The sequence below is a fragment of the Bos grunniens genome, chromosome 9 (assembly GCF_055505025.1).
Source record: "Bos grunniens cultivar Pamir isolate PY7600 chromosome 9, Bosgru_T2T1.0, whole genome shotgun sequence".
NCBI classification, from domain to species: domain Eukaryota; kingdom Metazoa; phylum Chordata; class Mammalia; order Artiodactyla; family Bovidae; genus Bos; species Bos grunniens.
The window spans coordinates 28,981,148-29,002,030 of NC_141173.1; the positions used below are offsets into that span (position 1 = coordinate 28,981,148).

A 20,883-nucleotide genomic window follows, 5' to 3' on the forward strand; every position below is an offset into this window, starting at 1 on the left:
TCCCTGGATTGAAAATTTTCAAGAATTTCAGAAAGCCACAATTTCCTAATAAACATGTTACTGCTATTTGAAAGAAAGTTTGACTTTGTCAGACAATCATGAATTCAGACAATCATGAAACTATTAATGAGTCAGTGAACTATAAAGTGTTACTATAGTGGCAAAAGGAACTAATTCTCTTAAACCTTTAAACACAGAGTATGCTTTGGTTTATGTTAATATTATATGTAATTCCCTTTTATAAACAATTAAAATAATGATCTTTTCTAAAGAGATCAGATACAACCTAAAGTCCTGTAAGAGTTAATTCATGACTAAATCAAATTATTTATGTTATCTCAGACTAATTGATTTGCTAATAAAAATATTAATAGTATGCCATTAACTAATGGTGGCATATCAACACTTTAACTTTCAAAGAAGTGAATCAATTTTATTACACAACATACCGCAGTCACATTTCTAGTGCTGCACAGAAAGCTTAATAATCTGATTTGATGCAGTTACAGAAAATGTCTTGAAACATCGTTTGCTTACTTTTACAGAGTAAGTTTGAATGGTGTTATTAGTGCCAGTTGTATCTTGAATTCACTTGCCTAATGTTGACCAAAATATTTCCCCCAAACTAAACTAAATTTTTAATGACTATTAAATCACTCTGTGGTCTATTAAAATTCTTTGACCATTTTTTTAAAAAGAGTATCTCCATTGATTTAAATAATTATTTTATAATTACCTTATTCGTTGTTGAAACCAGTGGGATTGATTAATACTTAAAAACAGAAAGAGGAAAAAAGACTGTCCCATTTCTAAATTAATTCCTCAGGAAATGAAGATTTAACAAGAGAGATGATTATCCTTTTCTATAATTCATCTTTGCATGCTAATTAATGTTAAAATTTAAATTTACTTTTCTTCTCCACAAGCTCAAAGTATTTAAAAGTGCTTTATTATTTGATATCTTACATAAACAAAATAACATGTAAGTGTATATTTAAAAACTAGATACTATGATGTGACTTTACCTCTGAACTCTCTCCATCCTATCTCTTGGTTCCTGGTAGAAGTAACTAATACACTGATTTTTTTTTTAATTCTCTTAATTTTTTTTTCTGATTTTATCACTTTTCTTTCTAATTTTATCTTACATTGTGAGATATATTCTGAAGTTTTTTTGTTTTTTTTTTTTTTACTTAATGCTATGCTTCTCAAATCCTTAAGTGTTTTGTGTAGTTAATGCTCATTTTCACTGCTGTATAGTATAGCACTTTGTGAATAAATGCATTTTAATCTATTCTACTATTGATGGATATTTGCTTTGATTCTGATTTAAGATTTTTGTGTTCCTTTTTAAACATCTTATTATGTATGTTTATTTTATTACTCTTTACCCTTTCTACACATATTGCAAGTAACATATGTTCCTTTAAGTACTACTTCAACAGCCTCTCTCAAGCTTCTTTATATGTAGTATTTTCATTATCATTCATTTTAAAGTATTTCTTAATTCCATTGTAATTGTTTAATTAGTATATTTCATAGAAGTTTTAGAATTTTAAATACTTTAACATTTCCAAGCCTATGGGAATTATAAAGATTATCCTCTTTTAATCAACTTCTAACTTAATTGTGTAGTAATTAGAGAAAGTGGTCTACTCTTTGAAATGTGTTGAGCTCTTATCTTATGAAATAATACATTATCTTTTAGTAAATTTCCATAAATCATTGAGAATAATATTCATTTTCTAATGGTTAGAGGCAAAATTCTATATACATTAAATTGTTGTTCATTCTGTAAGTTGTGTCTGACTCTTTGCAATGCCATGGCCATAGCACACCAGGATATCCTTCACTATCTCCTGGAGTTTGTTCAAATTCATGTGCATTGAGTTGATGATGCTATCTAACCATCTCATTCTCTGCTGTCCTCTTCTCCTTTTGCTTTCAATCTTTCCCAGCATCAGGGTCTTTTCCAATGAGTCGCTCTTTCCATCAGGTGGCCAAAGTGTTGGAGCTTCAGCTTCAGCATCAGTCCTTCCAATGAATATTCAAGGTTGATTTCCTTTAGGATTAACTGGTTTGAACTCCTTGCTGTCCAAGAGACTCTCAAGAGTCTTCTCCAGCACCATAATTCAAAGACATCAGTTTTTCGGTGCTCAGCTCTCTTTTTGGTCCGACTCTTTCATCCATACATGACTTCTGGAAAAAACCATAGTTTTGACGAGACAGAACTTTCTTGGCCAAGTGATGTCTATACTTTTTAATATGCCATCTAATTTTGTCATAACTTTACTTCCCAGGAGCAAACATCTTCTAATTTCATGGCTGCAGTCACCATCCACAGTGATTTTGGAGCCCAAGAAAATAAAATCTGTCACTGCTTCCACTTTTTCCCCTTCTGTTTGCCATGAAATGATGGGACCCAGATGCCATGATCTTAGTTTTCTGGATGTTGAGTTTTGAGCCAGCTTTTTCATTCTCCTCTTTCATGCTCATTCGAAAGCTCTTTAGTGCCTCTCCAGTTTCTGCCACTGGAGTGATATCATGTGCATACTTGAGGTTGTTGATATTTCTCCCAGCAATCTTGATTCCAGTTGTGATTCATCCAGCCTGGCATTAAGTTAAATAAGCAGAGTGACAATATACAGCCTTGTCATACTCCTTTCCCAGTTTGGAACCAGTTAGTTGTTTAAGATTCTGACTGTTGCTTCTTAACCTGCATACAGGTTTTGCAAGAGACAGGTAAGGAGGTTGGTATTCCCATCTTTTTAAGAATTTTCCACAGTTTATTGTGATCCACACAGTCAAAAGCTTTAGCATAGTCAATGAGGCAGAAGTAGATGTTTCTTTAGAATTTCTAATCCTGATTTACATGCTAATTTTGTTCAGTATTTTTAGTTCTAACCTTTAAACTGTATGAATGTCAGATTTTATTATTCTTTTTTCAATCAGTATGTGTCTGTCTTTACCCATATGTTTACCAATGTCACTATTTACCATTTCATTTGCATCTCTGAATTTCTTTTGCTGTCCTACTTCTTTCAAGACAATCTTCTTTAGAAGTGCCTTGAGCAAAACCTATTGGTGGAAAAAATACTCTGTTTTTATTTCTCTGACAATGTCTTTAAGTAATCCTCATTCCTGAGAGCCTTCTGCTAGGCACATATCTAGGTCACCAGTTATCACTCTTAGAACATTTTCAGTGTATTATTCCACTGTCTTGTTTTTGCTTCTTCCACTGAGGTGGGAGAATTTTATTATCAGTTGAATTGTCATTCCTTCCTATGTGATCTATCTTTTCTTCTGGCTTCTTTAAATATTTTCTCTTTGCATTTTATCTGCTGCAGTTTCAGTCAAGTTTTTTGGAATAAGAGCTTCTTTTTATTGTGAAATGCTTCCAGTATACATTTTTTTTTTCTTTTACCAATTTGAGGGATTAATGGCCTTTATTCTTCAAACATTGTGTCTGCATTCTTTTTTCTGCTGATTAGGAACGTGTTGGGTATGTATATTATTTCTTCTCTTTTAACACCTCTTTTAAGTCTTTCATCTTCTTGTTTCTCTATGCCATATGTAGGGAAATTTGATCCATTCTAACAACCCACTCCAGTACTCTTGCCTGGAAAATCCCATGGACGGAGGACCCTGTTAGGCAACAGTCCATGGAGTCGCAAAGAGTCGGACACGACTGAGTGACTTCACTTCACTTCAACACATATTTAGTAATTATTTTTTGAACCCTCTAATTTGTATTTTTTTTTAAATAGTTATTTTAAAATCTTATTTGTTATTTCACAATCACCTGTTGCTTGTTCTTATTTATAAATTTATATTTTATTTTTTAAAACATTCATATATATTAAATTTTGAATATGAAGTACTTTGTGATATAACTTTGTTGTTTGTTGTTTCTTTGGACTCTCACTCAGGATGGTCTTTTCTGTGTTTGAGACTTTATGAAATCACATTGTTTTTCTTTCCCTCATTTCTATCTGACCTTATCTTTCTTTGTCTCTATTGTCCCTGTTGTGCTCAATTTATTCCACTCCTAGCAATTTCTTCCTAACTGAGGTGCCCCAACTTGGGAGTCAGCACGAGCTTACCAGTTTCTCAAGGTCAAAGAGTACCTGATGGCATGAGCACCCAGACTCATGGTGAACCCTGTGTGCTCGCCTGCTGAACACTGGGCAGAGTCCCTCTTAGTTTCAGCTGATGATCAAAAATTATTCTCTCTCACTTTTCAGAAAATACCTGCTGGCTGTAGGAGGGTTCCTTATTTTCAGGTTTCTCAGAATCCCCATTATTTCCTTATGCTTTCTCTTCTGGAAACACTGATCCCTGCAGGGTTTTGACTGTCTGATTGTCTCCATCCACAAGTATTTTAGGGTTCATTTCATTTTGTAGTAAATATTGCCTGTGGTTTTGCTATCTGTTCTTATGGTGGGATTTGGAGGAGATTTAAATACTGCATTGCTGTTATCTTCTCAAAAATCCCTGGGTCAGTTATATTTTCATCCTACCATCCCTGGCATAAAAAAGGATCTTAGCCCTTGCACTCCCGCTTTGCTCCTTTCACACTTAGTTTTTGAGTTCCAGTTTTAATGTCATCACTTGTCCTCAGGATGACCTCACCCTTCATGGATCAGCAGGATTTCTCCCCTGTTTCTGGGGCAGGAGGAAGGACTCTGTTTGGAGATTTTCTTCATGTCCTCTGAGTCCAGCACGGCAACAAAAGATGTGCTTTCTTAGTTGTTGTTGTCTACCATATTATCAGAAGTATTTGTGCCTAATAGTGTTTTTAATGTCACCCACACATCTCATTTTAACCAAGGTTCATGCCTTATTTTTCTCAATTAAAAAGTAAAATATCTGATAGTCTAGTTCTACACAATTGTACAAAACTAAATCTGTTGTTAAAATTGTAGAAAGCTTGACTCATAGAAGCCTCAATTTAATCTTCTTTCAAGCAAACCATCCTCATCCTCAGTTAATATATATAGACACAAACCTTTAAAAAAAAGAAAACACACTTCCTTGTAGTATATGGATGAAAACTTAATTCAGGATAAAGTTATTGACTCCTTTTTTTTTGTTGGATGCCCCTTGCTGAAATGGAATATTGCTAGAGATTGTTTGCTGGAATGGACTCTTGATGGATACTAATATCAGTGCAGGTTTTCTTAAAACAATTTAGAAATGAATACATGGTAGAAATACGAACATCCTCATAGGGTAGTGGCTGATAACAGGGAAACTGGCTTTAGATGGACTGAGTTCCCATCCTGACTTAAAAGTTTGGGTAAATTGCTTAACATCTTTGTGCTCAGTAGCCTTATTTTTTGAATGTGAATAATGATATTAAAATTACCTCTCTGAAACTTTGGGAAAATTAAGTAAGATAAAATAGAGTTTACAAGTGATTTTTGGATAGTAAGTGATCATTAATTGCAGTCTGTGAGGATGATGATGATAATGATGGTGATAATGATGATAAAAGGTTACTTCCCTAGTTAGAGACAGGCTTTGCTTATAAGCCTTTTGTGTCAAAATGGATGAAAAAATGAGATAAAATTATAATTTAAAAATCTCACTTATTTTGTTGTGGACTTAAAGCAATCCCACTTTTTTAGACACGAGTGATAAAATTCATGGAGATTTTGTTCCAGGAAGGAAAAAAAAAAAAAAATGGAGCAGTTACTTTTGGCTGAAGCCTTCTAAATAGGTACTAGCTGCTGGGCTCACTCCCTCTGATCCCTCCTTCTGCTAGACCCCAAAGAAAGTCCCCAGGGCTTCCCAAGTGATGCCAGTGGTAAAGAACCTGCCTGCTAATGCAGTAGACATAAGAGATGTGGGTTCAATCCCCAGGTTGGGAAAATCCCCTGGAAGAGGGCACAACAACCCACTTCAGTATTCTCGCCTGGAGAATCCCACAGACAGAGGAGCCTGGCGGGCTACAGCCCAGGGGATCACAAAGAGTCGGACACAACTGAAGGAACTTAGCATGGCACAGCACAGAGAAAGTCAGTGTAGAAGGCATAGTTGGTGAAATGTTTGTCACTGTCCATTATTAGTCTTCGGGTACCAACAATGTGGCCTCATTCATTTACTGGTGATGTTAAGTTGTTCTGACACTGCCCTCAAGACAGTGATGCCTTGTCCTTAGAGTGACGGGATAGACACTCAGAAAGGATTGCACATGTTTATCGAATACCCTTGGCTTCACTGTGTGCAAGGTTCCAAATGTGAACTGTCTCTGCAAACTTTATTACTCCCTGTGGTCAATTCCAGGAATCTGTGGATATTGCTCAGTGTAGCAGTTAATCTTCTTTAAAACTCTTGACCATTTTAAATAATAGCATGTGTAGAAGGAGCTATTCACACCTGATAGCTAAAATAAACTGGCCGTCAACTGTTGCCTGGACTACTGCAGATTCTTAGGATGTCTTAAAAAAATATAAACTCTTAGAAGATAATATTCTATCAAGCTATTTACACACAATCTAGCAAATCAGTTGAGAAAATAATTTGAAGCTTTCCATAAGTCTGCAGACACAAGGTGATGCTGTGAGTAAGATAAAGTGAGAGAAGTGAAGAAGAATACAAAAATCCATGCTAAGCTACTTTTGTGTCTGTGCTTCAGGATGCCAGATGCTTACCTATGAGCATTTCTTGAAACTCTACACAAATCAGAATAGACTGCCAGTAGAAATAAACAGTAACTGCTGGTACACACATGCATTATTTAAGTATTTTTTATTTATTTATCCTGTTTGCTAAGAGTATGCAGAGCAGACTGGGCACTACACAGAAAAATGTTATCTGTAAAAATAACAAAATACACAATATATGCCATCAATGTGTATCCTTTAACATTTTGCTTCTCTCCAAAATACAATCTCTTTTCTCCTTTTCACTTTCTTACCCACCACTACCCTCTCAAGCTCAAGTGAAGAAGCTTTGTTTCTGCCAAGATTCATCACTCCATGTCCTCCTTGACTCTGTCCTTTCTTGTCTTCCCTGATCTTGCTCCCTCAATCCCGTACTTTCATTTCTCACTTTAAAAGGTCCTCTTCCTCCTGCTGACAAATATCTTCTGATGATTCCCTTGTATAAAGTGTCTCTTACCCTTTCTCTTCCTGAAGCTCTTGTACTTTTGTTCTGCTTTCATTTACAGCCACGCTTCTGGACAAAGCTTCCCACCAATTCTTCACCACATCTTCAGGCTTTAATTGCATGAGATATTCAGTTTCTGTGAAAGTATAGGATGGAGTCCTCAGTTTGAAAGTCAAAAGAATACATTTTTATTCTCCATTGTTTGGGATATGATTAAATTGAAGTGGTTAGGCAAACAGAACAGGTATTGCCTTTTACTCTTCTTACTGTTTCCAAAGACAGCTAGATAACTCTTCTATTCATCTACACCAAAGGAGAACAGATTGTTGAAAGAGCAGAGGAATATACTTACAGAAACTCTGCTTCATCTCTGCTCTGCACAAGTGCATGATTCATGTGTGAATTGACTCTGTCTGAGCCTTCTGGCTGCTGCTTGTTAAACAATATAATGCTAACAGCAATATAATGTTCTAGAATCAGAGAAGACTGAGTTTAGAAGGCCATTCTTGAGAGGTAGGATTGCTTAGTGGTGAACAGCACAGTCTCTGGAACCCAAAGTGGGTTGCTGAAGTCTGAATCCTGATTTTCCCACTTCTAGCTCTGGAACCTTCTAGATTTTAATGATCCCTTCTGTAAAATGGGAATGATAATAGTACCTTCTCACAGGTATGCTGAGGAGGTGAGATGTGTTAGTATCCGTGCTTAGAACAAAGGAGGGCAGCTTACAGGGCACTCTTTGTGAATTAAATATAAATCTTCATTCAAGCAGCTCTGTCCAGGCAGGTTGGAGTCCATGCCCTAGCCCTGCCAGTCACTCATTTTATGCCCTTGGGCAGTACTTAACCCCTCTCTACTCTGTCTATACAGGAGATATAAAATAAGAGAATCTATGCAGAGAAGTGCTGTAGGGATTGAATATGCCAGTACATGTGAAATTACTTAATAGGACCCAAGAGATGGTTTAAGTGTTAGGAAATATTAACTCTTATTGCTGTCATTAAAAGTGATGTCTCAACCCTCCCAGTTTTGTCCATTAACACAATGCATATCTCTTCTAAACTTTTCCAGATATCTTGACTTCCTTGTCTTGCTTCATTCTAGATATTGAAACTTTATGACTGGCCAACACCACAACTGAACTCATAGAAAAATTAACTTTTTGTGATTCCCAGTTAATGAGTGCTTCTTAGGTTTTCCTCACTGCTGGGAATGGCACCACCGTCTTTCTTCAATCTTAATAAAAACGATGTTACCCCTTTTTGTAGTCATCTCTTGCGCTCACAGTATTCAATTCCATTTATCTCTACATACAAAGCCTCATTTACTCTCAACTTCTTCAGTGACGCCTAGTTGCAGAAATCACTGGTTTCTGGGTTGTCTATGAAAATGCATTTCCTATTTCTTTCCCTGAATCCATTCTCACATATTCTAGTTTTGTCATTTTTACTAAACACATCTAAAATATTATTTTTCTCTTGAACAACTTCCACTTGCTGTGACATTATGTAGAGACAACTCAGCCTGACCTATAAAATCTTCGCACGTGACAATCCTATCCAGCTTTCCCAGATGTGGTTCTCGTGCCCTCTTCAGTGTTTCCTGTGCTTCTTGAATAGCCTCTTTCTTTTGCTGCATCTAGTCTTTCTTCATCTGATAGCCTTCACTTTAAGCTTACTGTCTCCTTTAGTCAAAATCTCCTCTGTATGAAAGAGCTCATTTTGAGTTAGACTTTCTTTATAAAATAATTTTCTGATTACCCCTCCCATTAAAACAAGGCATTCCCTAAAATTTCCCTGGCATATTTTGATACTTCTTTTATAACAATGACTGTACGCGTTCAGAGTCAAGTATTGAATATTTCATCCAAACCATCACTTGCCCAATGAAGGCACAAGTTATAAGAGTAAATGGGCTGTAGTGCCTTTCTCGGGGTTTTTTTCTTTTTTCTTTTGTATTCTGAGCAATGAAAATTGCATGAATTGATCCTCCTTCAGTAAATTCCAGTTACTCTTAAGTTATTTACACAGAGATTGTGCCTCTAGGGCAGCTGCCCTAGGGCTTGCTGCTTATCTTGTGTCTCTGTTCTCCATCTGGTTAGCCTGAGCAGTAGACAGGTGATCAGTTCTTGCCAGTTTCTGTCACCTGTAGTTAGTTTACTCTGGGTCAGAATACCGATTTTTGGAAAGAGAGTAAGATAAGGTTTTTCTTCTATCCACATTTATTTCCCTGGGGGTAACAAACAGATCCAGAGAATAAGTGCTTTTGTTTTAAGTGTGCTACTATGGTGGCTCAGAGGTTAAAGCGTCTGCCTGCAATGCGGGAGACCTGGGTTCGATCCGCTGGAGAAGGAAATGACAACCCACTCCAGTATTCTTGCCTGGAGAATCCCATGGACAGAAGAGCCTGGTGGGCTACAGTCCAGGGGGTCGCAAAAAGTTGGGCATGACTGAGCGACCTTACTTACTTACTATCTACAGAAATAATATACGTCTTTCTTATACAAGGACCTTGCACCATTTTAATTTTGTAAATATCTTCCATAGAAATTAGCAGATTTTTACTACACAAATATGATCATTATTTGATTCATCTAAGAATTCTGATATTTTTTAAAATATTATGTTACTTTAAAATATAATTTAATCATTTATACCATTATTTTATTTATAACTGTTGATAGGACAGTTTAAGACCACTTAATCCAATATTTAACTGGGTTAAACCTATATTTACATATTTTAAAAACTAATTAGGTTGAAACTTCAATAATTCATCATAAAAAATGCTAATAGTTTTATTTTTCCCCATTTTGTTCTTTTACATAGTAATATCTCTTCCCAAAGGTCACATTTCTGTCCTACTAAAGAAAATTTGCATACTAACCTATTTATCCCTTTTCTAACTATTTATGAATAGCTGTTATGCAAAATCTGAATAAATAATATAAAACTGACCCTCTTTCCAATCATTATAAGTGCTAAAAATTTGATATAAATATGTAATGATCATTTTTTAATGATCTTTATTAATGATTAATTAATCATGTATTAGAATAATCTCCTACTTAAAATTACTGCCACATTATTCCACTATGTGTCTTTTAAGTAGACTGCACAAAAGACCATGCAATATATGTAATGCACCTGAAGGGTCATTGTTTATGTCTGAGCTTTTGTTCAACTTTTAATGCCATTTCATTGTCTTTACAATCATCAGAAGTCAGCTAACAAAAGATGTGGACGGAGTATTTCCTCTTAATCTGCCATATGTGTATAAATTTATTTACCTAAAATTCCCTAAATTCCAAAAGCAATTGTGGTTTGGGGAGGTAGTGTTAGGAGTCAGAGGACAGGCACATTTGGGAGGATCACTGCAGGTCCTGCTTGCCCCCACCAGACTGCTGGCCTGCTGACCACAGGCCTGGCACAGCATCTGTTTCCTCCCCACTCTCTGTCCCAGTCAGGCAAGTTGCCTTATTTGGTAGAAAGTTCTTGTTCATAGAGATACTTGATGCTGAGTTTATAGATTGAGACCTTCTAAGTCTTAAAACCCCCTAAATACAGTATCTCCTCTTTGGGAAATAGGTCATGAATTGATACATCTTTCTTTACTCTCTAGGAGAAGATTCTGAAGATGTACCAACTTCAAAGAAAGCTAAAGGTAAGATTGTTATTTTCAGTTCACTATGAGTTTTCTCATCTGTAAATTTTTTTCTATCTGTTTTATTTAACTATTCTGGTTCTCAACTTTACCTAAGCAAAGTTTAGATGGTATACTTATCTGTAAACAGCTTTTGTACATTATTTGGAAAACATATATGTGTGTGTATATATATATATATATATATATATAAAACATGCTATACATATATATTATACATCTGTATATATTATATATCTCTGTATATCTCTATATATTTAAGACTAACTGGACACTGATTTATTTACAAGTAATTATTAAATAATTTGTAGGCCAATAAGATTATAAGAGAAATATTTCAAAATCATAATTTCACAAGTGTTGTTTGACAGAAGGAGGACAACATAAATGTTCAAATATGATATTGACATGTGTTTATTAAGAAAAATTAAGATAACTTGCCTATATTAGCAATAATAGCTAAAGAAAAGATGAAAGTAAGGAGAAAGAGAGAGAGGGAGGGAAGACTGACCTCAAACCTCAGAAAAATTTGCTACAACCAGATACATGACCTTAGGAGTGTATTTCCAGGACTAAATTTATTCATCTGTATTGTAAGGTTTTCAACTAATTTAATTTAATGCATTTTTTTTTCCTGAAGGGTTTCCTGGCTTCCTAGTTTGGCTTGTTATATGACAGATATTTTCTATTCTACTTTCAGACTTGCCTATGGACAGTAAGAGTTTGCCTAAGATGTACTCTTGTCATCAAAATACAAGTTTTGTGGCAGTGTCTGGAATTAATAGTGTGGAAAACAGCACTTTGAGAAAAGACACAAGAGAATAGGTTTTTGATTCTTATGAGATGATTTACACCTAAGATATTTTTGAATACTAAAATGTGGGGAGTTTTATAAAACAATTATTAAGAACAATAACTTAATTTTTTTTTTTACTTCTAGAACATAACTTCTCAAACAACTTTATATACAAAGCATTTGGAAATCTTTTTGAAATGAAATAAATTGATATTGGAGACCAATAACTGTATTTATATCAGTTCCCCAAGTAATGTTAGAACTACTGATTCATGGATCACACTTTGAGAAGGAAGTTTTTTGAACTCATTTAGAATTTGATGAAATCTAAAACCTACTTCAGATGAAACACACACACATGTTCATATCTTAACATTCCATAGGTTTGTAAGAAACTTGTGAAAGTTTACCTGTGTACACCAGTTAAGAACTTCTAACCTGGGGAAAGGGGTTCAAATGAATAATGTCATTTATCCTTCATTAGATAGACACGTGGTACATATCACTTCAACAAAGGAGTCCTTGAGTCACGTGAGAAAAGGAAAGGGTGCAGGATATATGAGCCTGCTGCTATTCTTTCATGACAAGGATGACCATTAAAACTCATGTCTCTCACAAGTTTAAAATTATTTTGATTGAAACATTTGTTTCATAGCAAGATTCCATCCTTACCATATTATAACTCTGAGCATCAAAAACTCTTCAAAGAAAAGAATGAGTGTCAAGCCAGCCCTCCATTAACATCCAGCACATCAGGACCAGTTCTATGTGAACAACTGCCTGTAGCACTTTCCATTCTTTTCTTTCATTGCCTCCTCTTCTATTACTGGCTCTTAACCTACTAAAGTTTGTAGTTAAAGACTGAACAGAATCTGAATAAGAACCTAGAATTTATTATAAGGAGGCCAAATAGCTCCTGTTTCTTTCATACTGTGTACATTTTAAGACATTTTTTATTTCCCTACATATTTGTATAATAACTATGAATGTACAAGGTAATTACTTTCATATTTTTGTATCCACTAGAAGAAGCTGAAGAGGTATCTTCCACAAAGAAGCAGAAAAGTAAGTTAAAAAAAAAATGATTAAAACCACTAAGGCATTCTGTAGGTGGTACATATAAACTGAAAGTTTAGACTCTCTTAAGAAAACTGGCATTAGAAGAAAAAGATATGTAGCACATACATGAAGAGTAACATTAAAGTAGGTCACTTACATTTCTAAGAGGAGTTCTGCACTTTTCATGTCAGTAAAGAGGCACATATTTGGAGGAATTACAAAGTCATGACTGAAGTGGCATTTATTGCAAACCATTCTACACAGCTCTGATCCTGAACATTCTAACTGAATCTGTGCTTAAATGTTGCTACTGTCTGCTTTATGAAAAGACAGCTGAAGTGATATACTGAAATTTTTTACCTCAAAACGAAAAAAAATGTAGAAATAGGTCTCAGCAATTCAATTGCTTAGAAACTCACTTCTAAGATTCAAATTTCCTTTTAACTTTTCTCGCTATGTGGCAGGCTGTTAATATTCAATCTTTGGGATCGTTGATTTTATAATGCAATCAATATTCATATGCAGTTATAAAATTCAATGTCCTATTTTCTTATTATTCCAGCACATCCAAATTAGACATTTTTTCTTCAGATGGTAAAGCAATACATCTTGAATTCACATATGCATAAAAGTCATTGCTGCACAGACTAAAGGAAGGAATTTTTTAAATAAGTATAACCAAAGTTTGCTTCACATAATGCTTTTGAAATAAAAAATAGACATTTATCTGAGGAAATAATGTCAATAATGTTCTCTGGGTTCAACAATCCTTCTTAAATGTATTTCTGAAGGAAGTTACAAAAATGACCTCTATAATAGCAAACACTTCCTGTTATATTAATATATGTGAATCATTGAAAAAATATCAAGAGCCTACTATGTTTTAAGCACTGTTTAGATGCTGCGGCTACTGCAACAGATGAGGGATAACAAATTATAATCCTTCATAAATCAGGTTGTATGAAATAAGAAATAAATAAGTTGTCTTAATACTTTCAGATATGGTTGCAAAATCCATAAAGTCAGTCTAAGCATGTTTTTGATTTATATAGCAATGCTTTCCCAATTGTTCACCTACTTGTAACAATTTGTGGCTGTATCACATAATACTCAAAATCTCTTATTTCTTAAATAATTATTAAAGACAGGTGGATTATATTGATGTCAATCTCCTGGTTGGGATATTATAGTATCAGTCATTTCTCAAAGATGTTACCGTTGGTGAACACTAGGTGATAGATACATGGGCTCTCTCTGCATCATTTCTTACAACTTCATGTAACTCTTCAATGATCTCAAAATAAAAATTTTAAATAAAAGTAAGTAAATAAAATAATTCCACTGTTTAGTAAAAAACAAAAGTGTCAAATATTTTCAGTTCACTTGGGGGATTTACCATAGCAAAACAATATTTTTATCTTTCCATGAAGCAGTTGTATAGTTTGACATTCATGAGCCTTTTATAGAAGATCTAGAATGTCCAGCTACAATGATATTTTCACTCACAACCATTTGGCATCAATAAAATAAATGTCAGAACAGTGCCTGTGAACGAGAAGGCTCAGCTGGAAGGTAGCCTGATTCTGATGGTCTCTCCCGCTTTGAGTACTGGCTCTGCCGTTCCTCCTTCATGCAGGCCCAGCATTACTGCCTTCCTTCTCTGCAGCCTGTCCAACCCCTAACCCTAAACTCTCACAACCTTGGCGAGGGTGCAGGGGTGAGGGTTGTGTTACTGACCCTCTTTGAGGCTAAAACAAAATAGAAAACAATTCTGGATAAGATAAAGAGGAAAGAAGAACTAAATTCAAGATTTCTCCAAACCATTTTCATCAGTGAAAAAGCTCAGTGATTAAAGTCAGCTGACATCATGGGTGATGAAATCAGAATAATCCCTTGTTGTCTCCTTTAGCTTCTTTCTACCCACGCTTTGCTCTATTCTACTTCCTAAGCCCTTAGACTCATGTGGATTTAACTAGCTTCCCCCGCCCCATATTCCACATACTGCAAGCTGCAATTATCATTCTCTTTCCTGGCCAGCTGCAAGAAGTCTGTGGTTGGTTGACAGAATGCTGGCTGTTGCAAAGACTGTCTGTCTGTGGAACCCATGCCCATATGCATTGAATTAGACTGCCTCGCAATGCTTTACCTCTGTTCCTAATCACATTCTAGTTGTTTTTTTTTTTTTTTTTTAATAAATCATCATGCTCTCTTTCTTAGCCCCCATCAGCTTCTTCCAGTGTGTCTACTTGGATGGATACAATGGCTATGGATTTCAGTTTCCTGTCACTCCTGTGCACCACCCCGGAGAGAGCTCTGGCCAACCAAATTCTCCAGGACAGAAGCATCAACAACAATAAGACACATATGCACAGCCCTTGCAAATCGCTTTAGAACTTTGAAAATAGGATCTTTTGTTTGTCTACAGTGACACAGGCAATTGAAATCATGTAGTCCAGGGGATTTCTTTGAAAATATTTTACTCTTCTGCCTGGTGTAGAAAGGGTGAGCAAAGGGACTGAATGATAAGAAGACAAGTTGGAGGGTCTGGCGCTCAAGAATCTGTCGTTTGTTTGCTGCTGGGTGTGGGTGCTTGTATTTTTCTATTTCCAGTCACTTTAAGGTTGTTCACAAACTAATTTAACTTTTGCTTAAAAATGATCTTTTAAACATGATTGACACAATTACAAAATGAAATTTCTGGCTTCAGTTAGATATTGACTTTTAAGTGAAAACACAGACTATGCTTTAAGTTTAAAGGCTTTAGTAGCTTATACAAAAGCTGCTCTTTTGCATCATGTAGGTATCTAAACTCAGTTTACCCAATATGTTGATATTCAATAGTTTAATTTTATTTCTGTATATATATATATATCTATTTTACTTGTGACTCTTCTCCAAAAATGGGTAACAGTTTCACCAAAGAATGCTTTAAGTTCCTTGTAATGCTCTTTTAGAGCTCAAAATACCTCTGAACTTTAGACATGATAAGATTGAGCGGAAAGGCTTGATGAATCTTATCCCTAAGATTTGTCTTGAATTACAATTAGGAAATTCACTCCAGTGGAAATACGCCATCCAATTAGGCAAGTCTGGTGAATCATTTGTTTAAATATAAGCAAATGAGATGTAGACTAGCCAGATTTCTCCAGACTGTGCCCTAGTAAAATGTCACCTGGGTGAAATTTTAGATCAGTCACCAAATTTGGGCGACAGATGCAAGAGGATTTTCATTTCACTTTAATAGGATCATTCTATGGAGTTAAATAGGTTTTATTGCTCAAAACAAAAAAAAATATAAATGTCATCAAAGTGGAAGGAACACATTTTAACCATTAAGTTTGCCATGAGATATCTTACTTGTTTTTTAGGTAATTAGTTACCAGTGCTAATGAAATGAATAACAATCTTTAACTTATTTGATGATGCATCACTGGGGAAAACAGCTATACTTTTGCCATCCTTTGTCTCTCAGTGATATAAACACTTTTGTTTTTTAACTACATTCTTCTATCAACAATAAAAGTCATGCCAGGGAATTCCTGGCAGAGTTAGGATTCCACACTTCCACTGCTGGGAGCACAGATTTGATCCCTGGTCAGGGAACTAAGATCCTGCATGTCACGTGGTACAGTCTAAATAAATAAATGAATAAATGTCATGCCACTGTGACCTTTATTATGTTTACAGTAGCAATTTAACTTATGACACATTAACTCAGGAAGTAAATTGAATTACTCTTTCTGGCTTTTTAATCATCTTCAGCAAAGTCCGAAGGAGCCAGAACCAATACTAGCCAAGTGATTTATTTTCAAGGACTGAAACTAAGTTCTTTAGGTCCAAGATGTGGAACACTGTTTCACTGGAATATCATTAGGCTAGTGCATCAGTAACATGTTAATTATTAATAACGAATTCTCAGTGACTTTTGTGAATAGTTAATCTTGGCCACTGGCTGGTAGACCTAACTTATACCACAAAAGCCAATGATATGATGAACCAAGATTAATGCCACTCCATATGGAGGGCTGCCTGGAAGTGTGTAACTTCAGTACCAATCAGATGGTACCATCTTATAAAGCCTCTTCTTGTAACAGTGAAAACTTGTGGGTAGGACAGTGGATGAAGTTTATTGCTCAACTACTCCTCCAGCTTGCCCAATTTAATGACTAAAGGAATAGAGAGAAAATATGATGGTTTTCTCAATTTCATAGAAAAGAATGGTTTATCCATTCATTCTTTACATTCAATGACTGTTGAGCATTTACTCTTTCTAAGGCCCTGTGTTAGCACTGGGCCATATAAGGAAAATATCAGAGATAAATTCTGTTCCCAGTGCTATCCTGACACAGTATGTGGCCTTGGAAAATTTGCTAAACATTCTGTGCTTATTTTTCCCATGTGTAAAATAAGGATTTCTGGACAAACAACCTTATACCTCACAGATGTACCGTGGAGACTGAGAAAATATCTTAATATGGACATGACAAAAAAGTGTCTAAAAGAATACTTTTGAATGTGGCACTACTTGTTCCTCTGAGTGCTTTTCTACATTATATTATGGTCTCTTTCATTCTCATCATGAAAACTATTTGATATAAAATATGACAGCTCCTTGTAATTAGACAAATCAATTATGCTGTAAACAATATTAACAGTGTTGTTACGGTGTATCTGCTTGAAGTCACAATGAAATAGCACATGAAAATTGTTAACTGAACTCTCATCTGTTCATACAGTTCCATCAAATAAAGTATTTCTAGTCCTTTCATGTTTGTGCTTTACATTTTAAAATGAAAAGATAAATGGTTGGTTTAAAAGTAGTTCACTCATAATTCATGTCATATTGGTTATGAATGTGTAAGTAGTTGATAATTGTTTTAGTTCTTCATTTTGTCTAATTGGTATGGGCTACTCATTTCCCTTCTTTACTCTTCCCTTCTCTTTACCTTCTCTTAATAGATGAAGGTCTAAGATAAATATAGGTCTATAGAAGATAAATGAAGGTCTATAGAAGATAAATAATTACCTAAGGTTTTAATTTATGTTTAGTTTTCATGAAGCCTGATAACGGGGCCAGGCTTTTTTGGAATAATTCACAGGAAATGCCCTGGTGTATTGTTTCCTTCTGGTACAGCCCTGTCCAAACTGCTCACTGTAATATTTTGGGAACTAGAACTGTATGTTGAGGGACTCAGATTATTTCTTTGAGTTATTTTGCTGGAAAAAAGCAAAGAGAATAACCAATATTATTCCTGATAGAAAATTCAAGGACGACCTAGCTAAGTTCACAGTACAGAAAACGAACCTAATCCTTATACAAATGCATAAGTTTGCCCAAAGTAGCCGATTGCACGAAAACCAGGCCTAGAACATTAGTCAGCTAGCTCCCAGATGCCTTTAACTTTGTCCTCAGGATACAGTTACAAATCTTAGCTAGTTCAATCCAGCATCTCAAAATTTATTTTTTAATTATCACCAGAGTTAGAAATGTAATCCTATGTGGAAAGACTTGCTTTTTTCTACATGAGAGCCTTAAGGGACTTTAAGAGTTTCATTCATTTGCTTTAGAGATAAAGGAACTGAATCTCAGAGATGTTAGGTGACATGCCAAAGGGTCGCATTGCTAACTAGTAATAGAAGTAGACTGAGAACTGGGATCTTCTGTTTTCTAATCCACCGCATATAACCCACCCTGTGTGACTCCATGTTGAAGTCTCCACCATCATGAACTACCTCTGACATTTACACACACTAAGATGTAGAAACTCAGCACAGCTTTCCAGTCACTGGCTTCCTGCCCACACTCTCTGCCCGACTCCTTTCAGGCCAACACTACTGCTACCTCGTACCTGCTCCCTTCATTAATTATGAAGTGAAGTGAGCTCAGTTGTGTCTGACTCTTTGCAATCCCATGGAATTCTCCAGGCCAGAATACTGGAGTGGGTAGCCTTTCCCTTCTCCAGGGGATCTTCCAAATCCAGGAATCGAACCGGGGTCTCCTGCATTGCAGGCAGATTCTTTACCAACTGAGCTGTCAGGGAAACCCTTATTAATCATTCATGTCAACAAAACATTTAGAAATTCCTGTGGATGCTCTCCTTTGTGTATAAAAATAGTTTTATTTTTCCACACTATATAAGTCACTGAAAGACTCCAAATATTTGCTCCAAATAAGGAAAAAACAACTCTCTTTAAATTAATCTCAACACAACCAAAGATGCAGGTTAACAAAATAAGTAAGGAAAACAGATGCTTACAAAAACACATTTAGACTGTAAAGGAAAGCTCAAATTAAATGATGAATTACTGCATATTAATAAATAAGTCATACGAATTTCAGAAGTGCAGGTTAATAAAGTAGTAATAGCAATATAAATAGGTTTATATATTTAATATTATATATATTATATATCCCAAACACCTTCAGTTCAGTTCAGTTCAGTCGCTCAGTCGTTTCCAACTCTTTGCGACCCCATGAACCGCAGCACACCAGGCCTCCCTGTCCATCACCAACTCCCGGAGTCCACCCAAACCCATGTCCATTGAGTCAGTGATGCCATCCAGCCATCTCATCCTGTGCCGTCCCCTTCTCCTCCTGCCCTCAATCTTTCCCAGCATCAGGGTCTTTTCAAATGAGTCAGCTCTTCGCATCAGGTGGCCAAAGTTTTGGAGCCTCAGCTTCAACATCAGTCCTTCCAATGAACACCCAGGACTGATACTGATCTCCTTTAGGATGGACTGATTGGATCTCCTTGCAGTCCAAAGGACTCTCAAGAGTCTTCTCCAATACCACAGTTCAAAAGCATCAATTCTTCTGTGCTCAGCTTTCTTTATAGTCCATAATATTCTAAATAAATGACAACAGAATATCCTTCAAATCATTGAATCAGAACCCATAGAGCTTGTAAGATATCTGCGGAAAGGTAGTGCTCTGAATAGAAAGCTGAGATAGAACACCAGTTGGTCCATGGACCCCAGACACCGCTGCAGCGTCAAACATTTGTCAGAATATCTGAAGGTGTTTCAGCAATGTAACTTAGCGACGGCAGTGTCAAAGTAAATATTACTGCATCTTAAAACAATTGACATATGTCTATGCTTAGGAAGAACTCTCTCTCCCTCTCATTTTCAGAATTCAATGACAAATCATTTGTATATATTTGATGCCATCATGGACAGAGTTGGGATGATTTGAATGGAAGTTGTATTCTTTAAAAAGGAGCCAATGTTTCATGGAAAAACAAGACAACTCTCAATTCTAGCAATTTTAAGAACAAATATAGTAAATAATTAATTCAAGTATTTTCATCTTTGGAACATCTACACATGAAAAACTGTTTTTCAAACTGGGAATATATTAACGTTGTTCAAATTCAAAATGACACTTTATAAAGGTGTACATAGAAAGTGTCTTCTCATCCCATTCTTCTTGCTTCAGTTTCCATCCACTTCTTTACTTCCCGTAGCTAATTACATTGATGGATTCTTGCGTGTCCTTCCTGTGAAAATACAAATGTCAACTAATATGTGTTCTCATTTGGATACTTTTCTTACATAAACATTAAATATCATAAACATTGTTTCGTACTTTCATTTATTTATCAAATGTATCTTGAATTATTTGTTTAAACGAGTGAACACAGAGCTTCCTTATTAGTACAGACAGATATAGACAGGTAAATGTGTCTTATGCACATTATCTTGAGTGGAGAGCTAGAAGCCTCTATAAAACTACCAGTTAGGTCAAGATACAGAATATTAATAGCACTACAGAAGCCTCTTTCATATTTCATCTAGTTAATATTTCCCTGTGCTTGGTTGTGTCCAGCTCTTTGCAATCCCATGGAATGTAGCCACCAGGCTCCTTTGTCCATGGAATTTTGCAGGCAAGAATACTGGAGTCGGGTGCCATCTCCTTCTCCAGAGGATCTTCCTGAAACAGGGATCAAACCTACATCTCTTGTGTCTCCTGCATTGGCAGGTGGGTTCTTTATCACTAGTGATATCTGGGAAGCAAATATCCCCTGGATAACCACTAGTCTGACTTTATCATCAAAGAAATGTCTTCACTGTTGTGACATTCATATAAATGAAATCATAAATCAGGTATCTTTGTGTCATTATACAGGTAAGACACACTCAACTTGTTATTGTTTACATTCTAAGGAAGTAGTTTATCCTTTTTCATTGTCTTATAGCATTCATGTCTGTATGCATTCTATTGTGGGTGGTAATTTGGACATCTCTAGGTTTTG

General features: G+C 35.6%; 1 protein-coding gene across 50 annotated transcripts in view; it reads left to right on the forward strand.

The window, feature by feature from the left end:
* Window positions 1-17,396, forward strand: part of TRDN (triadin) — a 414,935-nt gene extending 397,539 nt beyond the window's left edge. For 42 of the 50 annotated variants that reach the window (XM_086317033.1, XM_086317035.1, XM_086317048.1 and 39 more), the window contains 3 exons: window positions 10,732-10,773; window positions 12,596-12,634; window positions 14,846-17,396. In XM_086317033.1, coding sequence (XP_086173159.1) covers window positions 10,732-10,773; window positions 12,596-12,634; window positions 14,846-14,985 — 221 coding nt within the window. In that variant the 3' untranslated portion in view covers window positions 14,986-17,396. The remainder of the gene's footprint in view (window positions 1-10,731; window positions 10,774-12,595; window positions 12,635-14,845) is intronic. The other 8 variants (XM_086317034.1, XM_086317036.1, XM_086317052.1 and 5 more) reach the window with 1 other exon arrangement.
* The last annotated feature ends 3,487 nt before the right edge of the window (window positions 17,397-20,883 follow it).